Source organism: Macaca fascicularis, chromosome 1 (assembly GCF_037993035.2).
Source record: "Macaca fascicularis isolate 582-1 chromosome 1, T2T-MFA8v1.1".
NCBI classification, from domain to species: domain Eukaryota; kingdom Metazoa; phylum Chordata; class Mammalia; order Primates; family Cercopithecidae; genus Macaca; species Macaca fascicularis.
In genome coordinates this window covers 182,635,540-182,658,450 of record NC_088375.1, presented here as the reverse complement: position 1 = coordinate 182,658,450, position 22,911 = coordinate 182,635,540, and the positions used below count along the sequence as shown (strand labels likewise).

At 40.7% G+C, this 22,911-nt stretch overlaps 1 protein-coding gene across 5 annotated transcripts in view; it reads left to right on the top strand.

Annotated features, from left to right (window-relative positions):
* The window catches only part of BTF3L4 (basic transcription factor 3 like 4), a 31,504-nt gene extending 10,944 nt beyond the window's left edge, over positions 1-20,560 (top strand). For 2 of the 5 annotated variants that reach the window (XM_074006777.1, XM_074006776.1), the window contains 4 exons: positions 14,107-14,316; positions 15,578-15,779; positions 18,289-18,348; positions 18,879-20,560. In XM_074006777.1, the coding sequence (XP_073862878.1) occupies positions 15,584-15,779; positions 18,289-18,348; positions 18,879-18,925 (303 nt within the window). In that variant the 5' untranslated portion in view covers positions 14,107-14,316; positions 15,578-15,583 and the 3' untranslated portion in view covers positions 18,926-20,560. The remainder of the gene's footprint in view (positions 1-14,106; positions 14,317-15,577; positions 15,780-18,288; positions 18,349-18,878) is intronic. The other 3 variants (XM_065522573.2, XM_005543378.5, XM_005543379.5) reach the window with 2 other exon arrangements.
* Positions 20,561-22,911: the final 2,351 nt, after the last annotated feature.

Sequence of the window (22,911 nt, the reverse complement as noted above, 5' to 3'; positions counted from 1 at the left end):
CTTAGATAAATATTAGAAAAAACAAATCTAAGTTCCTTCAAACCTCTTTTTAAAAATCTAAAACTTGGTAAAAATGAGTAAGTTGCAGTAATACACATGAATTCTGATAATATTAAACCTAACCTACTTGTAAATGTTTATACAATTTTATATCTTTGCCTACCTGTCTACCCTTCAACTCCTCTGCCCCCGAACCTCAGCACTATTGACATTTTGAACTAGATAATTCTTTGCTGTGAGAGCTGTCCTGTGCATTATAGGGTATTTGGCAGCATCCCTGGCCTTCACCCACTAGAAGCCAGTAACACCCCTACACTCCTAGTTGTGGCGATCAAAAAATATCTCTAGATATTGCAATATGTACCTTGCAGGCAAAGGGCACCTTTAGTTGAGAAACATTTCCTTTTTTGGGGGGGGGACAGAGTCTCGCTCTGTCGCCCAGGCTGGAGTGCAGTGGCCAGATCTCAGGTCACTGCAAGCTCCGCCTCCTGGGTTTACGCCATTCTCCTGCCTCAGCCTCCCGAGTAGCTGGGACTACAGGCGCCCGCCACCGCGCCCGGCTAGTTTTTTGTATTTTTTTAGTAGAGACGGGGTTTCACCGTGTTATCCAGGATGGTCTCGATCTCCTGACCTCGTGATCCGCCCGTCTCGGCCTCCCAAAGTGCTGGGATTACAGGCTTGAGCCACTGCGCCCGGCCAGAGAAACACTTCTTTAGAGAGGAAAAAAAATTTATTTATACCTTCCTTGCAGTATAGATTTAACTGTGTAGTATCTCCAAGGACATGTTTTTCTAAAGTTTTTGTTCAGATCTGGAAGACTTTATGGCTCTCATAATTAGTAAAACTTTTAGTGTAGGGGCAGCATTGATTTTATAAGTGTTTTACATTGAAATAAGGAACAAGTTAGTAATTTTTGATCTCTTCAGAATATAATCAAACATATAATACTGTGCTGAGGTCATGGTGTTGCTGTAATTGAAATCATCATAGCAAAGTACTTAATGATAGTCAACATTTATTAAATATCTGCGTGCCAAGCATTTTACTAAGGACTTACTAGACAGTGATACAAGATATTTTGCATGGCCTCTGTCTTTTGTAGCTTATGATCTGGTGGGAAAACTAATTAGACAACTAGACAAATCAATATGTATTATATCCTATTTCAGCTTCACAATATCCCTTTGAGTTGGTTGTCGTTGGTTACAGATGAGAGCGCTGAGGCTTAGAGAATTAGGTGCCTACCTAAGATCACGTAGCATAGTAAGTGCTAGAATTCCAGGTTTGAACTAAGGTGTGTGAAAACCAGAGTTCATACTATTCATTAATTTATCTTGCTTTTGTTCTTTTCATTTATACTTGATTATATTCATTTTTGGCCTTTTCATTTCCTCCCTTCCCTCCTCCGCCATCAAAAAAAAGGGAAAGTAAGAGGTTTACCTGCCTTATATAGGTACTGAGCACCTACCATGCAGAATTCATTACTTAAACCATTATCGAAAAGAAATCCCCATCAGTATTTCCAAGGACATTGCTGTTTCTCTTTTTTCGAGTCTTAATATAGGCATTATTTCCTCCCAGAGGCCTTCCTGGTAGCACCTGTACAGCATTTGTGCAGAGAAGGGTTAGGTGCCTTTCCTGTGTGCCTCCACAATGCCCTGTATCTACTTTTTATTATAGCACTTACTAAATTATATTACAAATTCTTTTTTGTTAATATTGCCACTGCAATTTTTTTGAGGAGTTATACACCTCAAAACATCACACAGAGAATTAATGCCACGTAATAGATACGTGGCATGTGTGTACACTATAGCAGCTTCTCTGCCTTCCCCCCATCCTGGTGTTGTCTTCTAACCCTCACAGGATAGTCGTACAGGGAAATCGTACAAAGTAATAATACAAGGTGGCAACCATAAAATTTCTGAATGTTTGAACCTAAGATGGAGAGGAATTTTACTTTTTGTTCTTCTTTCCCTCTTTCTAAGGTTGATTTTTTAAGAACCAAGATATTTGTTACTTTATATAACCCTTAACAAATCTGAAATATTCCTCTTTGGGAACATCTAGTATACTATATATAACGTGGCTTGCTCATACACTTGGGTTAAAAACAGCTTCTTGAGAAGGAAAAAAGAACCTATTGCATTAAATGTATACATGAAAAAATGGATATGATTTTCAGAAACACTCAGATATAAACATATATATATATCTAAGAATAGGAAACACATTAATTAAAATTTTGTTATTTTTGCTTTGGGATGTTTAAAACTTGTTACAAAGTGTGAACTGGGGAATATACTGCCTTTTTGGGTTTTGGCAGTTTAAGTAAAGCAGATAAAAACTTTTGAGAAGAAAAGACACTTTTTGCCATTATTGTGTAACAATATAATAGTACTTTCTGTGCTTAGACCTTCAAAACATGAAAGAGGTAGAAAGTGCTCAGTTTAGGGAGCAAGGAACAGGGAGAGCAGCGGTGGATCTCAAGATTCATTGAATGCACTTAGGCCAAGTAAAGTTTCTCCACACCCCTAATTTTCTACTGTCAGTACTGGATGTCACTAACATTAGTACTATCCAAGCTATCGGTATTTGTGATTTTTTTTTCCCCCTTTCAGAGCTTAATTGGTGTCCTCTTCAGAAACTTTAAAAACTAAGATTGGGTACGGTGGCTCACTCCTGTAATTCCAGCACTTTGGGAGGCCAAGGCAGGTGGATCACCTGAGGTCAGGAGTTCAAGACCAGCCTGGCCAACATGGTAAAACCCTGTCTCTACTAAAAATACAAAAATTGGCCAGGCATGGTGGCACCTGCCTGTAATCCTACCTACTCGGGAGGCTGAGGTAGGAGGATCGCTTGAACCTGGGAGGCAGAGATTGCAGTGAGCTGAGATCGTGACATTGCACTCCAGCCTGGGCGACAGAGCAAGACTCTGTCTAAAAAAAAAAAAAAACCAAAAGACTATTTGGAATAAGACAAGCTTTTCCGAACTTTTTTGCATTCATTAGTTCATTGATTTGGTATAATAAATTATATATAGTTTTTTGTTTGTTTGTTTGTTTGTTTTTAATGTTACCAAACAAAGGAAAATCCAAGGCTATCAAAAACTAAAGGATAGGACTTCGGGAGGCTGAGGCAGGGGAATTGCTTGAACCTGGGAAGTGGAGGTTGCAGTGAGCCCAGATCGTGCCACTGCACTCCAGCCTGGCGACAGAGCAAGACTCCATCTCAAAAAAAAAAAAAACAAAAACAAAAAGCTAGGTGCGGTAGCTCACGCCTGTAATCCCAGCACTTTGGGAAGCCAAGGAGGGCGGATCACGAGGTCAGGAGATCGAGACCACGTGAAACCCCATCTCTACTAAAATACAAAAAATTAGCTGGGCGCGGTGGTGGACGCCTGTAGTCCCAGCTACTTGGAGACAGGAGAATGGTGTGAAGCCAGGAGGCGGAGCTTGCAGTGACCCGAGATCGTGCCACTGCACTCCAGCCTGGGTGACAGAGCGAGAAGTCTCAAAAAAAAAAAAAAAAAAAAAAACCAAAAAAACTAAGGTATTGATGGGTTTCAGAGATGGTTTCATACAAAGGTCCAGTAAATAACCAGCCTTTTTTTTTTTTTTTTTTTTTTTTTTTTTTTTTGAGATGGTCTCACTCTGTTACTCAGGCTGGAGTGCAGTGGCATGATCTTGGCTCATTGCAACCTCTGCCTTCAGAGTTCAAGCAATTCTCCTGCCTCAGCCTCCCGCATGGCTGGGATTACAGACGCACTGCCACATCTGGCTAACTTTTATATTTTTAGTAGAAACGGGGTTTCACCACGTTGGCCAGGCTGGTCTCAAACTGCTAACCTCAGAAGATTCGCCTGCCTCGGCCTCCCAAAGTGCTGGGAGGATTACAGGCGTGAGCCACTGCACCCAGCCAATAACTAGCTTTTTGAAAGGAATTCTTAGGCAGACTTGCAGAGTATCATCCAGAACCAAATTTCTGAAAATGTTATATGTTCTGTAACATTTGAAAATATTTGAATGTGGTTATTTGGTAATCTAGTTGAATATAGTTACTGTGCTGTCACTTTTTCTTCCCCTAACTGCATGAATCCGTCAACAATGGGATCTGTTTTATTTCTCAGAAACAACAGACTTTTTCCAGTTTATTTGGTAAGAAGTGTAACCAAAAAGCACTTTCCGATTCAGAAGCCGTAATTGTTCCAAACTGCTTCATAGAGTTTTACAATTATATTCAGAGGACAGCTTCAGTCTTAATTAGGGTATAATTCAGCCTCCATGAAACCCTTCCTGTCTTTCCAGGTACAATCAACCTTTTCTCTGTACTTTTACTGTTGTTAGCCTAAGTTGCTCTTCTATAATATGTTTTTCGCTATCTCATATCGTGGTGTATAATGGTAACTTATTAACCCAGTAGTCTGTTTTCAGTAACTTATAAAGAGTCTTGACAGCAGGGAACATGCTTATTCGTTATAGTCTATAGCATACTGATTCTCTGTGATGAGTTTGCTTAGAGCCTGTTACATTTAAGAGGTACTGATTATTCCAGGTGGGATTGTTCTGCAGCGAGTTAGATATAGGGAGATAGAACTTAGAGAAAGCTTAAGGCTGAGAATTAATTAGACACATAAATTTTACTTTTTACATTTTCCTCTTCCTGGTTCTTGTTATTTCTGAACCAGTTGTACAGAAAGAGGACCTAAAGTTATTGGTTGGCTCTTCCTGCAGCTCCTTCTTCCTCCAGCTAGAGCCTCAGGTGCCCATAGATAGACAACTCTGAGTACAGGAGAGTAAAAGGGAAGCACCATGTCCTATCCACCTTATCATCCCACAGTCTCCTTTCTCTCTTAGGGTCCTGTTCTTTTGGCGTTTTGTTTTGTTTTTTACTGTGTGTGTGTGTGTGTGTGTGTGTAGATATATCTCTATATATATCACAAAATTTGCCATTTTAGCTGGGGGTTTTTTTGGTTTTTTGTTAATTTGTTTCTTTGTTTTGTGTTGTTTTGAGACGGAGTCTCACTCTGTTGCCCAGGCTGGAGTGCAGTGGCGCAATCTCGGCACGCTGCAAGCTCCACTTCTCGGGTTCACGCCATTCTCCTGCCTCAGCCTCCCGAGTAGCTGGGACCACAGATGCCCGCCACCACGCCCGGCTAATTTTTTGTATTTTTAGTAGAGATGGGGTTTCACCATGTTAGCCAGGATGGTCTCGATCTCCTGACCTCATGATCTGCCTGCCTCGGCCTCCCAAAGTGCTGGGATTACAGATGTGAGCCACCACGCCCGGCCAGCCATTTTTAACTATACAATTCATTGGCATTAAAATTCACAATGTTGACCAACCATCACTACTTTTTTTCATCTCTAGAACTTTTTTCATTTTCCTCAACTGAAACTTGGTACCCATTAAACAATAACTCCTTATTCCCCTGTACTCCAGCCCCTGGTAACAGCCAATCTACTTTCTATTTTATGGATTGCCTGTTTTAGGTATTTCATATGAACAGAATCATGCAGTATTTGTCCTTTTGTGCCGGAGGCCTTGAGTACCTCACTTAGCATAGTGTTTTCAAGGTTCATCTAGGTCTTAGCCTGTCAGAACTTCACTGCTTTATAGCTGAATAATATTCCATTGTATGCATATACCACGTCTTATCCATCCTTATCTGCATCTTTTGTATTTAAAAGGACTTTCTTCCCCTCAGTATAAAAATATATTGCCGGTTGGGTGCAGGCTGGGTGAAGGCTGGGTGCGGTGGCTCACACCTGTAATCCTAGCACTTTGGTAGGCTGAGGTGGTCAGATCACGAGGTCAGGAGTTCATAACCAGCCTGGCCAACATGGTGAAACCCCATCTCTACAAAAATACAAAAATTACCCTTGCATGGTGGCATGTGCCTGTAATCCCAGCTACTCGGGAGGCTGAGGCAGAAGAATCGTTTGAACCTGGGAGGCGGAGGTTGCAGTAAGCCAAGATCGTGCCATTGCACTCCAGCCTGGGCAAGAGAGCAAGACTCTGTCTCAAAAACCAAAAAAAAACTGGCTGAGCATGGTGGTGCATGCCTGTAATCCCAGCTACTCAGGAGGCTGAGGCAGAAGAATTGCCTGAACCCAGGAGGCGGAGGTTGCAGTGAGCTGAGGTCATGCTGTTGCACTCCAGCCTGGGCAACAAGAGTGAAACTCCGTCTCAAAAAAAAAATGTATCTGTGTATCTATATAGATAGTAGATATTGCCATTATAGAAAATCAGGAATATAGAGAAAATGTCAAGAACACAATATTCAACCATAATCCCTACCACCCAGAGAGAGTTACTATTAGTCTTGTATTTAATCTTTCCCATCTTTATGTTCACTATATATATGCACTATATATGTGTTGCTTTATATATGCACTATATATGTTGCTATATATGTCTCATATGTCATATATATGTCTCATATATATCATATGTCACATTATATGTGATATATATGTCTCATATGTCATAAAGAGAGAGATATATATATATGATTACAGGTAGATGCACAATTTAGAATCCTTTTTCTGGCCAGGTGCAATGACTCATGCCTGTAATCCCAACACCTTGAGAGGCTGAGGTGGAAGGATTGCTTGAGGCCAGGAGTTTGAGACCACCCTAGGTAATATTGTGAGATGCTGTCTCTCCAAAAAAAAAAAAAAAAAAAAAAAAAGGCCGGGCTGGCTGGCTCACACCTGTAATCCCAGCACTTTGGAGGCCGAGGCAGGTGGATCACAGGGTCAGGAGTTCAAGACTAGCTTGGCCAAGATGGCGAAACCCTTTCTCTACTAAACATACAAAAATCAGCCGGAGTGGTGGTGGGCGTCTGTAATCCCAGCTACTCGGGGGGGCTGAGGCAGAGAATTGCTTGAACCCGGGAGGCAGAGGTTGCAGTGAGCTGAGATCATGCAACTGCACTGCAGCCTGGGCAACAAAGCAAGACTCCGTCTCAAAAAAATAAAAAATATATATATATAATTCGCTGGGCATGATGGTGCATCCCTGTTATCCCAGCTATTCAGAGGGTAAGCAGGAGGATCCTTTGAGCCCAGGAGCTCTAGGCTGCAATGAGCTATGATCTCACCACTGCACGTCCAGCCTGGGTGACAGAGCAAGATCTTGTTTTTTGTTTGTTTGTTTGGTTGGTTGGTTTTTGAGATAGAGTCTCACTCTATGCCCAGGCTGGAGTGCATTGCCACAGTCTTGGCTCACTGCAACCTCTGCTTCCCAGGTTCAAGTGATTCTCGTGCCTCAAACTCCCAAGTAGTAACCAGGATTACAGGTGTGTGCCACTGCACCCAGCTAATTTTTTTTTTTTTTTTTTGAGACGGAATTTCGCTCTTGTTGCCTAGGCTGGAGTGCAATGGGGCAATCTTGGCTCACCGTGACCTCGGCTGCCAGGGTTCAAGCGATTCTCCTGCCTCAGCCTCCCGAGTAGCTGGGACTACAGGCATGCACCACCATGCCCGGCTAATTTTGTATTTTTAGTAGAGATGGGTTTCTCCATGTTTGTCAGGCTGGTCTCGAGCTCCCAAACTCAGGTGATCCACCTGCCTCAGCCTCCCAAAGTGCTGGGATTAAAGGTGTAAGCCACCGCGCCCAGCCCCACAACCAGCTAATTTTTGTATTTTTAGTAGAGATGGGGTTTCACTGTTTTGGCCAGACTGGTCTCGAATTCCTGACCTCAGGTGATCCACCTGCCTCAGCTTCCCAAAGTGTTGAGATTACAGGCATGAGCCACTGCGTCTGACATGTTTTTGTTTTAAAATAATTTTTTTTTTTAATTTTTTTATTTTGAAACAGGGTCTCACTCCGTCACCCAGGCTGAGTGACTCCATCACCATGCCTGGCTACTTTTTAGAATTATTTGTAGAGATGAGGTCTCCCTATGTTGCCCAGGCTGGTTTGAACTCTTGGCCTCAAGCAGTCCTCCCACCTCTGCCTCCCAAGGTGCTAGGATTACGGGCATGAGCCACCACACCCTGCCAATAATCATTTTTTTAAAATAGCATTATATTATAAAAATTGTTTTATGTCATTAAAAAATCCTTTTAATCATATGTAGGTATTATCTATGTACATTCCACTGCATGGATATACTGTACTGTAATTTAACACTTCTTTATTATTTATTGTACATTATAATGTTTTGATAATAAAAGAATCATGTGTTGAACTTTTCTATACATAAATATATCTCTCTGGGCTGGGCGCCATGGCTCACGCCTGTAATCCCAGCACTTTGGGAGGCTGAGGTGGGCAGATCATGATGTCAGGAGTTCAAGACCAGCCTGACCAACATGGTGAAACCCCGTCTCTACTAAAAATAGAAAAATTAGCCAGGCATGATGGTGGCGTGTGCCTCTAATCCCAGCTACTCAGGAGGCTGAGGCAGGAGAATCGCTTGAACCCGAGAGGCAGAGGTTGCAGTGAGCCCAGATCGTGCCACTGCACTCCAGCCTGGGTGACAGAGCGAGATTCTGTCTCAAACAAAAAAAAAAAAAGGAATTCCTGTCTTGTCAGACTTGTCACCAGAGAGTAAGAGGAAGTGATCCCAGCATATGTTATAGACTAATGAGAGCTGTAAGCTTTAACTTAATAATAGCCATTAGAAATAAGCAGATACTGAGCTAGAATTGAATGTGAAGGATATACTGACTGACTTATAAGAGCCTGTGCAAAGCCCATAATCCTCAAAATCTCACATTCTTCAGTCTCACAACACCCTAGACGCTTATGTGCCTTATTCTTAAGAAGTCTGTTATTTCATCCTTTTAAACTGTAAGAGGCTAGTGTGGTGACTTGTGTTTGTAATCCCAGCACTTTGGGAAGCCAAGGCAGGAGGATCATTTAGGGCCAAGAGTTCAAGACCAGCTTGAGTAAAATCATGACACCCTGTCTCTAAAGAAAATAAAAAATTATCCAGGCATGGTGGCACATGCCTGTAGTCCTACCAACTTAGGAGGCTGAGGTAGAAGGATCCCTTGAGCCCAGAAGTTTGAGGCTGCAGTGAGCTGCTCTTATCAAGCCACTGCACTCCAGCCTGGGAAACAGAATGAACCCTGTCTCTTAAAAGATATAAGAAGTCAGTAAAAGACGAATTTCCTGGTAAACATTTAAGTGCCATTACATATGGGATGGAGTAGCAGTAAAACTTTATTTTAAGGCAACTGCTGGCTGGGCACGGTAGCTCCGGCCTGTAATCCCAGCACTTTGGGAGGCCTGGGCGGGTGGATCACCTGAGGTCAGGAGTTTGAGACTAGCCTGGCCAACATAGCAAAACCCCATCTCTACTAAAAATATAAAAGTTAGCTGGGCGTGGTGTCACACACCTATAATCCCAGCTACTTCGGAGGATGAGGCAGTGGAATCACTTGAACTCGGGAAGCAGATGTTGCAGTTAGCAGAGGCTGCAGTGAGCTGAGATTGCGCCACTGCACTCCAACTTGGGTGACAGAGCGAGACTCCGTCTCAAAAAGAAAAAAAACAGACAACTGTTAATTCTCTTGTATCATTCTCAGTTGGATTCAAAAAAAGTCACAAAGAAGAATTCAAGCCTCCATGAACTGAGAGGGCAGTTATTAGCAAGAGCTTTGGAGTCAAATATAACTTTGTGAGCCTCCTCTAGCCACAAAAATGTGCTGCTGTGTAGGAATAAAGTGAGCATCAAATTTACCAGGTGGGAGGCTACTAAGACTAACTTACGCACCTTATGCAGAGGCCAGCAAAGGTAGCGGTTGTTAAGGTGTTTGATAGCAGCATAAAAGGGCCACCCAGCAGTTGCCAAGAGTGACTTAAAATGCCCCTAATTCTGGAGGGTAGGTTGGGCTGATTCTGAAAGGTCAAAACTATAAGAAAATTCAGGCTAAAGGTACAGCCCAGGAGATTCTGGGCATCTTCATTGGAGGCACTGCTGATGCTATATTTAAACCTTAATGTGAGGCCGGGCGCAGTGGCTCATGCCTGTAATCCCAGCACTTTGGGAGGCCGAGGTGGGAGGATCACGAGGTCAGGAGATCGAGACCACCCTGGCTAACACGGTGAAACCCCGTCTGTACCAAAAATACAAAAAATTAGCCGGGTGTGCTGGCGGGCGCCTGTAGTCCCAGCTACTCAGGAGGCTGAGGCAGGAGAATGGCGTGAACCCAGGAGGCGAAGCTTGCAGTGAGCCGAGATTGCGCCTCTGCACTCCAGTCTGGGTGACAGAGCGAGACTCCGTCCCCCCTCCAAAAAAAAAAAAAAACAAACAAAATAAACCTTAATGTGACCCATTATCTAGCATTTGGGGAGTTGGTCTGACAGCAACCTTTTTCTTTTTTTTTTTTTTTTCCTTTTTTGAGACAGGGTCTCACTCTGTCACCCAGGTTGGAATGCAGTGGTGTGATCACAGCCTTGACCTCCTAGACTCAAGCAATCCTCCCACCTCAGCCTCCTGAGTAACTAGGACTATAGGCACATACTGCCACGCCACCTGGCTTGCTTTTTTTTTTTTTTTTTTTGGTAGTGATGGGGTTCTCGCTGTGTTGTCCAGGCATCTTGAACTCCTGGGCTTAAGTGATCCTCCTGTCTCAGTTTCCCTAAGTGCTGGGATTACAGACATGAGCCACCATGCCCAGCCATGATTTTAGAATAAATTGTATAAGAGGTATCCATTCATTCAGCAGATCTGAGTGATTATTATGTACTAGATATTGGGGGAAATACTATGTCTAATAAGGCATGGTGTCTGATCTCAAATTCACCTTCTAGTATGGTCAATGATTTACAAATGCAATTATACTACAAGACAATTCTGTATAATAGCAGTAAGTTGGCACCTTAAGTTTTCACAGAGAAAGAAGCATCTTACCTCAATCTTGGATAAATGGGAATGTGCAAGATGGAGAAGTAGGAAATGGTTCTTCTAAACAGAGAAAACAGCATATTTAAGTACACTAGGCATGAGAGGACAAAGTTTACTGCTAACTACTAGACACATCAGTATTGTTAGAGCAAAACATGAGAGCAAGGGCATTCTGTGGTTTGGACTGGGGTCTCAAAATGCCTCTTTCTCCTTAGCTCAAGTGGCATCCTTTACCTGCAGCTATCTTTAGGGGAAAAAAAAAAACATAAATGGGATGTTTGGTTGAAAAAAAGACCTCAGTGCTGGTATAGTTGCTAGTTTAATAGTCCCTTTTATTTGGCTGCTCCTTGTTCTTATATTGTGCATATATGGCTTGCTTAAACCACACAGTATAAAATCACTGAAAAAAGTGAAGTCTCGATATTAAATGCATATAATTTGCTTTATGACTTTAACAAGTTCCTTATCCCTTCTTTTACCCAAAATGGCAGGGGAGGTGTCTAACTGATCTTGTTCAGCCAAATAATTCATCGTTTGATAGTTTCTAATAGCTTGTGCCCAGAAGCCTTATATAACCATGTCATTTGCTCAGAAGGAAGGAATGTTAGGTAGAAATAAAATAATCTGAATTAGTTGGGCATGGTGGCGCACGCCTGTAATCCCAGCTACTTGGGAGTCTGAGGCAGGAAAATCGCTTCAACCCAGCAGGAGGAGGTGCAGTGAGCAGAGGTCACGCCACTGCACTCCAGCCTGGGCAACAGAGTGAGACTCCATCTCAAAAAAAAAAAGAAAGAAAATATTATAGCTGTTTTACCCTCTAGTATTTCTCTATATTCTAAAATTAACTAAACTCTCCATCCCTTTCTGGACCTTTCTGTTCCTGAAGCTGCATCTTTTAGACCACTCTATTACAGCCATGAATAAATTTATGTTTCACAATCTGAGATGGAATTCATCTTGCTTTTCACACTAAACGCAAGCATATTTCAAACTAGAAAGACCTATATCAGAGTGTAAAATATAACAACATTTAGCCTTCAGAAGAGAAACTTGAACATAAGGAAAAATTCCATGAGTTTGTTTATTGTTTTTGGCTCCATGTTAGCCTCTTGTTTTATAGCCAGTAAGATACATCTTATCTATATACCTGTTTTGTTTTCTTTTGTGTTCTCAATTTGGCCTATATCCTGAAATAAATCATTCTCTGGCAAGCTGTCATGAGGCCATGAAATTTTATTTATTTATTTATTTATTTTTTTGAGCAGTGTCTCACTCTGTTGCCCAGGCTAGAGTGCAATGCCATGATCTCAGCTCACTGCAACCTCCGCCTCCTGGGATCAAGCGATTCTCCTGCCTCAGCCTCCCGAGTAGCTGGGATTACAGGTGCCCGCCACCACACCCAGATAATTTTTGTATTTTTAGTAGAGATGGGGGTTTCACTATGTTGGCCAGGCTGGTCTTGAACTCCTGACCTCAGGTGATCCACCCGCCTCAGCCTCCCAAAGTGCTGGGATTACAGGCATGCGCCACTGCACCCAGCTGAATTGAATTTTTGTAGGCAAATAAGTGTTTTAAGTGTGAGAATGACTTAGTAGGAAGGAAATTAAAGAACACGTTGGGAAACCCAGGTTAAAGTCCTCAGTTTGCACTTAACAAGCTATTTGTCCTTGGGTATGTTGCTAACCAAGAGCTTTTGTCTTCAGTGTTTATTTCTTTAACATAAAGGATTTGAACTGGAAGACTTCTAAGTTCAACAAATGTATAGCCTGAATTTTTTGAACAATACTGATTTCAAATTTCTTGTGACTTTAATGTCTATAAATTTAAAAATGTCTCAGATTCCAATATTTGAGACTCTCTGCACCCAGAAGTATTTTAGAAATCTCTTTTTTTTCTTTCTTTTTTTCTTTTTTTGAGACAGAGTCTGACTCTGTTGCCCAGGCCGGAGTGCAGTGGTGCGATCTTGGCTCACTGCAACCTATGCCTCCCAGGTTCAAGCGATTCTCCTGCCTCAGCCTCCAAGTAGCTGGGGTTATAGGCGCCTGCCACCACGTCTGGCTCATTTTTGTATTTTTAGTAGACAGGATTTCACCATGCTGGCCAGGCTGGTCTCGAACTCTCGACCTCAGGTGATCCGCCTACCTCGGCCTCCCAAAGTGCTGGGATTACAGGTGTGAGCCACCGTGCCCGGCCTTTTTGTTTGTTTTTTGAGAAAGTCTCACTCGGTAGCCAGGCTGGAATGCAGTGGCATGATCTCAGCTCACTGCAACTTCCGATTCCCTGGTTCAAGTGATTCCCCTGCCTCAGCCTCCCAAGTAGCTGGGATTACAAACACGTGCCTCCACACCCAGCTAATTTTTGTATTTTTAGTACAGACAGGGTTTCACCATGTTGGCCAGTATGGTCTCAATTTCCTGGTCTCGTGATCCACCCGCCTTAGCCTCCTGAAGTGTTGGGATTACAGGCGTGAGCCACCGCGCCTGGCCCTTTTCTTTTTTCTTTTTTCTTTTTTTTTTTTTTTTTTTTGAGAAAGAGTTTCATTCTGTTGCCCAGGCTGGAGTGCAGTGGTGCGATCTCGCCTCACTGCAAACTCCGACTCCTGGGTTCAAGCCACGTCTGCCTCAGCCTCTGAGTAGCTGGGATTACAGGCACCCGCTACCATGTCTGGATAAATTTTTGTATTTTTAGTAGAGACAAGGTTTCACCATGTTGGCCAGGCTAATTTTGAACTCATGATCTGTCCACCTTGGCCTCCCAAAGTGCGAGGATTACAAGTGTGAGCCACCACACCCGGCCTGAAATCCTTTTTTAAACCACATGATTTGGTCTTGATTTGGAAAATATAGTCCTACCATATCTTTTATTCTTTTCCCATTCTAAAATTATGTGATTCTAGCCTAAATGCAGAACAACATCCCATTTCACATCCACTGTCATCCTTCTCAAGCCCAGATTTCACCCACTTTAACATTTAACTTTTCTACCAAAACTGTAATTATCTTCAAAACTATATAATTGATCTTTTCTGAAGTTAATATAACTCACAGTGCCGTGTTTTTAGAACAGCTGGATTGAATGCTTATTGTGTGTGATATAATTAATAGAACCCTAAGTGTAATAGTGAGAGAGGGAAGGGTATAGAATTCAAATAGTGATTTTTGGTCAGAAAAACGTGGGGAAATTATTTGTGGGGTTTGGTTACAATTTTTCAGGGATTTGCCTTTATTTTCTCTGTGTTCCAGGTCTTGCCTGAGATTTAGAAGCCCCTTTCTTGCCCTTCCTTTCTGGTGCTGTCAATACTGGTGATCACCTCTGAGGAAGAAAAGCCCTCTTCCCACAGTCCATGGAGAACACTCAGCATCTATGCTTGATTGTGACAGGGCAGATTTTGGATGGATCATGAAATGCTTCTAAAGTAGCCAAGAGTTAACTCTTCCTAACCTTTTTATATAGTAAGCATGTTACCACCAAGGTAACTTACCCAGGGGAATCAACTACAGAGTGGAATCACATTATTTACACATTTAACTTACGCAAATTCAACTCTACTAAAAAAAACAAAGTACATGAGTGAGAGAGAAAAATAACAATCTAAGTAGTATATGTTAAACCTTCCATTTCAGTAAGTCCCAGGCAATGGATGAAATCAAATCTGAAATAGTTCATATTGGTGAAAGTTATGGAAAGAATGTGAGGATGATTTTTAAAGGTTTTCTAGTTGTTGATAAAGCATGTTCAGGTCACTAGGCAAGTGGGTGGGACAACTTCTTTGACCTTTACAGGGGTTATTAAAGATTGTTGAGAAGCTACCCTTAAGAATTAGAGGAACTGGCTGGGCGCGGTGGCTCATGCCTATAATCCTAGCACTATGGGAGGCTAAGGTGGGCAGATCACCTGATTTCAGGAGTTCGAGACCAGCCTGGCCAACATGGTGAAACCCTATCTCTACTAAAAATACAAAAATTAGCCGGGCATAGTGGCACGTGCCTGTAATCCCAGCTACCTGGGAGGCTGAGGTAGGAGAATCGCTAGAACCTGGGAGGCAGAGGCTGCAGTGAGCTGAGATCGTGCCACTGCACTCTAGCCTGGATGATACAGCAAGACTCTGTCTCAAAAAAAAAAAAAAAAAAAAATTAGAGGAACTAACAAAATCCCCTATAAAGAATGACATGATGAGAACAAGTTGACATTTTTATAAATGTACTAAGTGCTTAAAGGAATGAAACACCTGGTTAAATTTCTGAGTGTTCTTTATGGATTTTCAGTGGTTATTTTTACTATATACTGTTGCCCCTTTATAACCAGTCCCCTAAGTAAGATGCTACCCTACCAAGTGGAAATTGCACTGATTTTGTTTGACAGTATAAATTGAGCAAGATAATGAGTAATTTCATTAAGAAGCTGGTTCGTGGCTGATACTTTCATTTTTTAAAAAACGTGGGCATGTACTTCTTTCAGAAGTCTTTGAATTTAAAATCTAGATTCTATAATGAAGTGAATATTTCTTAACCATCCTAATAATTTGTGCCATCTACACCATTTTACTTTATTAATATGATCTTTTTCCATGAATGTCCACTGCTTGGCCAGTTACTACCTTGGGATTATATAACTACCAAGTGAAAAACCATAATTGGCTGACTTGCTTTTTAAAAATATTTTGTTTTAGTGTACCTAGCATGTGAAGTACATTTTTCTTCTGTGATCATACAGGTGAACATGATTAAAGATGATGGGACAGTTATTCATTTCAACAATCCCAAAGTCCAAGCTTCCCTTTCTGCTAACACCTTTGCAATTACTGGTCATGCAGAAGCCAAACCAATCACAGAAATGCTTCCTGGAATATTAAGTCAGCTTGGTGCTGACAGTTTAACAAGCCTTAGGAAGTTAGCTGAACAGTTCCCACGGCAAGGTAGGTATTTCAATTTAGTAAATCTTTCTCTCCCCACCTCACTTAAAGAACCTAATCATTTACAAGGTGTCCCATCTTAATTTGGATTTGCCTGAATGTAATTATTTTACTTTCTATAAAATTATTTCTATGCTTCATAAAATTCTGAGTTTGTTTCTTTAATGATTATGTAGTGTGACACATAGAATATTCAGAAACATGGCTGGGCGTGGTGGCTCACGCCTGTAATCTCAGCACTTTGGGAGGCTGAGACGGGTGGATTCCCTGAGGTCAGGAGTTCGAGACCAGCCTGACCAACATGGTGATACCTCGTCTGTACTAAAAATACAAAAATTAGCCAGGCATGGCAGTGGGCACCTATAATCCCAGTTACTCGGGAGGCTGAGCCTGGAGAATCGCTTGAACCCGGCAGGCAGAGGTTGCAGGGGCCGACACTGGGCCATTGCACTCTAGCCTTGGCAACAAGAGTGAAATTCTGTCTCACAAAAAAAAAAAAAAAAAAAGAATATTCAGAAACATTTTGGTAGTAATATAGTAACTTGAGAGGTAATTACCTAAAAGGATAGTGCCAGGACCTGCAGGCCATAATTTTATTTTATTTTATTTATTTTTGAGACAAAGTCTCGCTCTTGTCTCCCCGGCTAAAGTGCAGTGGTGCAATCTCAGGTCACTACAACCTCCACCTCGTGGATTCAAGCAGTTTTCGTGCCTCAGCCTCCCAAGTAGCAGGGACTACAGGTGGTATGCACCACTGCACCCGGTTAATTTTTGCATTTTTAGTAGAGACAGGGTTTCGCCATGGTGGCCAGGCTTGTCTTGAACTCCTGGCCTCAAGTGATCCACCTACCTTGGCCTCCCAATGTGCTAGGATTACAGGCGTGAACTACGATGCCTGGCCCATCATTTTAAATAGTTAATTTAATATTCACTGCTAATTAATGACAATCAGAAAATCTGTTGTATGGCTGGGCACAGTGGCCCACTCCTGTAATCCCAGCACTTTGTGATGCTGAGGAAGGAGTATTGCTCGAGGCCAGGAGCTCAAGACCAGCCTGGGCAACATGGTGAGACCCTGTATGTACAAAAAATACAAAAATTAGCCAGGTGTGGTGGAGCGTGCCTATAGTCATAGCTACTCAGGAGGCTGACGCAGGAGGATCACTGGAGCCCAGGACTTCAAGGCTGCAGTGAGCTATGGAATGCCACTGTACTTCAACCTGGGTGACAGAGGGAGACCCTGTCTCTTTAAAAAAAAAAAAGAAAAAAGAAAATAATGTTGTCAGACATCTATGTTTTTGTTAAATATTATTGATTGCCCTATAAATATGGCAACCATAAGTTCTGAATTTCCAAGATAGTCCTGGTTTCAAATGTGTCATGTTGCCCCTAAAAATGAAAAAGCCTAGTATTGCAGTGCCTATACTACTTAGCTAGATATTTTCTTACATCAAAAGAAATGAAAAACAATTGATTGATTGATTGATTGATTGATTTTTTTTGAGACAGAGTCTTGCTATCTCACGCAGGCTGGAATGCAGTGGCGTGATCTTGGCTCACTGCAACGTCCGCCTCCCAGGTTCAAGCAATTCTTTGCCTCAGCCTCCCAAGTTAGCTGGGATTACAGGCGCCCGCCATCACGCCCGGCTAATTTTTGTATTTTTAGTAGAGACAGGGTTTCATCATCTTGGCCAGGCTAGTCTTGAACTCCTGACCTCGTGATCCACCTGCCTCAGCCTCCCAAAGTGCTGGGATTATAGGCGTGAGCCACCGCACCTGGCTTTTTTTTTTTTTTTTTTTTTTTTTTTGAGACAGAATCTCACTCTGTTGCCCAGGCTGGAGTGCAGTGGATTACAGGCATGAACCACCATGCCTGGCTGAAAAAAATATTAATATTAATTTTTTTATTTGGAGAATATGGCCACTGTAAAGTCTTTTTACTCAGTGATCAGTTATTCCACTTTGCATATAAATTTTATCTTTGTAGGCCGGGTGTGGTGGCTCACCTCTGTAATCCCAGCACTTTGGGAGGCCAAGGCAGGTGGATCCCTTAAGGTCAGGAGTTCGAGACCAGCCTGGCCAACATGGTGAAACCCCGTCTCTACTAAAAATACAAAAATTAGTTGGGTGTGGTGGCATTTGTCTGTAATCTTAGCTACTTGGGAGGCAGGGAGAATTGCTTGAACTTGGAGGTGGAGGCTGTAGTGAGCCGAGATCGCACCACTAAACTCCAGCCTGGTCAACAGAGTGAAACCCTGTCTCAAAAAATAAAATAAATTTCATCTTTGCCACACATTGAAATTGCCAGCTGTGTATCAGTATATATCTAATTTAAAGTTTTATTTATTTTTAATGTTACTCAAGCAAAAAACTATGAATGGCATTTTAGATTGACAATATTTAGCTTTTTCTGAGCAACTGGATGTGATTTATACAGGAAAAAAGGGATAAACATAAGTTTTCTTTAAGGTCTTTGTTCTCAATGACTGATACTAAAATAAACTTTTTGTAGTCTTGGACAGTAAAGCACCAAAACCAGAAGACATTGATGAGGAGGATGATGATGTTCCAGGTAAGTGACATTTCCTTAGACTTAAGATTTTAAGCATCCTGTTTATCTCCTTTCAGTCACTGCATAAATGACTTTTAGGTTTGTGTTGATTGTAAGTTCATGAATTTAAGTTGATTCACAATAATATGGATAGGATCCAATGTAAAACAATGCAAGCCCCCACCTTAGAATCAGAAATTGTCACACAAAGCTCTGCTGCCTGGATTTATTAAATTGAAATCACTGTGATTATAAATCTGCATAGCTATTGTTATAACATTTCTGTGTGAATTATAATTGACATATGAATTCACCTCAGTAGTTTGCATAGACAAAAAAAAGATGAACATTTCCTTAGGATTACTGTCCTAAGCAGATAATTAAATCATTGTTAGTAACATGCCACCAGTTCATTTCTGCCTCCTTACGTTTTCAGGCTAATTCTAGTTGTACTAATTTTATTTTTATTAGGGTTAGAAGTTAGGTGTTCCATTTACCTCTTTCTCCTTTTTTGTATTCTTTGATTCATATGCTTTGTTTTTCTTTTTCAGATCTTGTAGAAAATTTTGATGAGGCATCAAAGAATGAAGCTAACTAAAAGTTTGGTTTTTGGAAGCTGGCATGGACTAGATTTAACAAATCAGCTATGTGGTTCCAAAGTTTTACAGACACAGAGAACATCACCTGTTACTAGTTCAGTAATATAAATATTTTGTATATTAATAATGCTGTTTGTTCAGCATTTTTCGGTCATTTGATTTTGCATTTTGCACTTCCTCCCAGGATATTTTTTTGGTCAAAATATGAAGTATTGGTGCAGTTTGAGGGTGTTTTGTTTTTTTGATTCCTGGTTTTTTTGTTTTTTGTTTGGGGTATTTTTGGTGTATGTATGTTTATGTATGTGTGTGGGTATGTGTGTATACAGTGGAGAGCAAATTGGAAAACATTTCTATTTATCCTCCTCCCTCCCCAGTAGAAATAAAAAAAAAATCTTTACATTTGTTACTTTTCTTTTCCCCCATAAGGCACAGAATTAATGGAAATTGAGTGTCGTGGATTTCAGATCTGAAGAGATTTTTACCATTAGTGGTTTGATTTTAATTTGCTTGGTTAACTATCATATTTTTCATATACTTCTCTGGGTTTAAAATGTCTTGGAGGTATTTTGCCACTGGCTTCATGCTGGAGTAATGGGTAACGTATCTTTGGTATGGTTACCTTAGATTCACTTACCTAGTCAGACCCAGAAGAACTTCTTTTACTAGCTTGCTTCCTAAATGCCTTTTTCCCTCTCCTTTTGGTCTCCAAATGGCCTGGTCAGCTTTTGGTAATATTCTTCCTCATCTTCCACCTAGCTTGAGAAGGATGTTCTCCATATAGAGTTAAGCGAGTGCCTAATCCCTCCTTTTGTAAGATTTTGTTCCCTCATCTTGAGGAACAACAACTTCATCTTCAACTTTTTATTTCCCCCCAATTTTACAGTTCGGTAGATTTCAAACTGGAATAGCTAGCATGTGCTTGCTAAATAATTTTATGCCAGCCTTATCCTGTATCCTAGCTGTTCTTAATAGCAGGTACAAAAATGCCTCTTTTTCAGCAAGGTTGAAATTGGGAATGTCCTTTTGAATCAGAAGAAAATAGGCCATAGACTCATCCCCCAGCACAAATGGGCATTCCATGAAATGGTACTGGCCCTAGGAGGATTTCCTCAACCACTCTCCTACTCTTGGCCTTGAACCTACCTCTGGGTTGGATCTTACTATTGTAGCTGCTCACTATACCCTCCTGCATGCTTAGAATAATGCTTTGGGGGGAGCACTGGTAAAACACAGTATTTATTTTTTTACCTCCTTTAAGAGGACTTGGAGGTAAGTTGCATTCATTCACTCAAGTTTCACTCTTGCTGTCTAATAGAAGCTTACGTTTTGCTATATCAGCATTTGTTACAGCCAATATTTAAGGATAAAGTTTAGAAAATATATCATTTCCTGGCCCATCATCAAACTAATACAGCTTAACCTTGCAGCTGCCAACTTTTGTGTCAAGCTGGATATCTTTATTTGATATCTAAGGTGCAAGACCAACAATATATTAAGAGATCTATAGACATGAAGGCAAAGCTCTTGTATTTTTTTTCATCCAAACACCTCAATTTATTTTATAAATTTGTTCATTTTTCCTGTTATGTTTTATATAATATATGGACTAAACAAAATAAAATAACAGTACAAAAGAGGAGACTATTTCCTCTTGTGCTTTTCTTGATGTTGTGTACAGAATTTCCTTTTATATTATTCCTCCACTCTCCACCTGTAAATGAATGTTAGTACAGTAATTGTTTGAAATAATGCCTCATCCAGTGTTAGATCAGTAGCTCTACATGATCTATACAGTCCAGAATTCTTTCTCTAATTGTCCCAAAGGAGGACATTGTGGAGGCAGAGTTAGGGGGACCACTTCTAGTGGTTAGGGACAGATAAATAATAGGCAGTATAGCGCATGAAAGAAAACACACACTTGGAAGCCAGGAGACTTGTGTCCTAGTCAAAATTCTGGCATTAATTATGTGACCTTGGACAGGCCTTCTAACTACTCTGAAATTTATCAGTCAAAATAAGATGTTTCTTTTTTTTTTTTTTGAGACAAGGATTTGCTCTTGTTGCCCAGGCTGGAAAGCAGTGTTGCAGTCTTGGCTGACTGCAACCTCCACCTCCCAGATTCAAGTGATTCTCAGCCTCCAGAGTAGCTGGGATTTTTTTTTTTTTTTTTTTTTTTTAAGTAAAAATGGGGTTTTACCATGTTGCTCCAGGCTGGTCTTGAACTCCTGACCTCAGGTGATCCATTTGCCTCAGCCTCCCAAAGTGCTAGGATTACAGGCGTGAGCCACTGCGCCCAGCCCAAATGAGATGTTTCTAAATCTAAAGTTTCTTCTGCTTCTGCATTTCTGTGGATCTCATTTGAAATTTTTCAAGGAAGGGATTTTATCGTTTGTTCAGAGATGGCTTTATTTTTATTAATACCCATAAAACGTTTGTGTATTTGCTTCTTCCTCTTTCTCCTTTTGATCACATTTTAGCTGCTCATCTAGAGGATCTCTGGCCAGTATTCCTTTTTATTGTATTGATAACAATTCTTAATGGCTGGCCTCTCTTGTGTACAATGAGCCAATATTCTTTTTTGTTCTATATTTTTGTATCTTCCCCTTTCCTGAATAAAGCATGTTTAGAGTCTCAAAGAAATCCTCTCCACAAAGACATGTTCCTCCCTCCAGTGTGGATAGACACAGGGTAAGAGTTTGGATGAAACTTTTGTAAATAGTGTTCTTGGCATAAATATGAATTAAATAGTTTTTTTATATTTAAAGAACTAGTTAAATATGTGCTTCTTACTAAGGTTAGGTATTTTTTGCCAAGATAACAACGATAAAAGCATTTTGTGGGAGAAATTGACCTTAAAATTTCAGGATAATTCAAGAAATGTCTGCAGAAAATTGATTTATGATCTTAATTTTTGTATTAGTCCTTTGAGGTTTTTTTGTTTGTTTGTTTTTTGTAAAGCTCCTCATCTGTTTTGGACAAGTCCAAAGTAAATGGTTGGGCTCTTATATCTGTTTCACCCTTATTTTTCCTATTAAGTAATGGTTTAAGAATATATCAAGCACCGTAATTTGTTATTAAGTAGCTAGTGCTTACAGGATTCCATTAAATTCACTTTAATAAGTCTATGAAGTTCTTATGAAAAACTTGTATCAGGGATGTGTTTGATTTGTTTCTTTGTTTAATTCAGTGTTTAACCCTAGGTATGCTATATACCCATAAATAAGATACCGTTGTAAGAGATAGTATGGTTTGGTGGGAAAAGCACAAGTTTTTAGATAGAGATCAATTCTGCTATCTACCATTATGTTGTAACCTTTCTGACAGGGCTGCTGTCGTGCATGACTTTGGGAGCCATCATTTATTTTTGTGGTGTTCCAGAAGGTGTCATTTTCATAAACCACAGTGTGAATAGTGCCCCCTGTTAATAATGCAATGATGGCCTTGCTCTCTGAGCCTCAGTTTTATCTATAAAATGGTACCTAGAAGAGTCAAATGATTTCTTAGAATCCCCTAAATTATTAAGGTGAAGGTGAAAGATGATTAAAGCGTGTTATCTCCTAAGCTATGGCTTAGGAGATTTTCCGAAGCTCACAGTTCTAGGCACAGAAAGTCTCCATTCTGCACTGCATTTCAACCTGTATTGAGCAACACTCCAGTTCAGCCTGTGTTGCTATGCTACATAGAGTTTGCCTGGATTATTATAGCTTTCTTAATAATTTTGTTTATGATCCACTCTCTCCAGCCCACTACACAGCAGCCAGCTACCTAAATTTCATATCTGAACATCCTTATATTTACTTACAACATACTATTTGTTTGCCATAGTAGAGTATTAAGATTATTTGATTTTCTTTTTGCTTTCTCATAGTGCCCAATGTGTAGTCTACTCAACATCATAATATGTAACGTTTTTGAACTACTGACTATTGAATACAAACTTATTTAATTCTCAATCCAGTGGGGCAGATATTATAATCCCTATCTT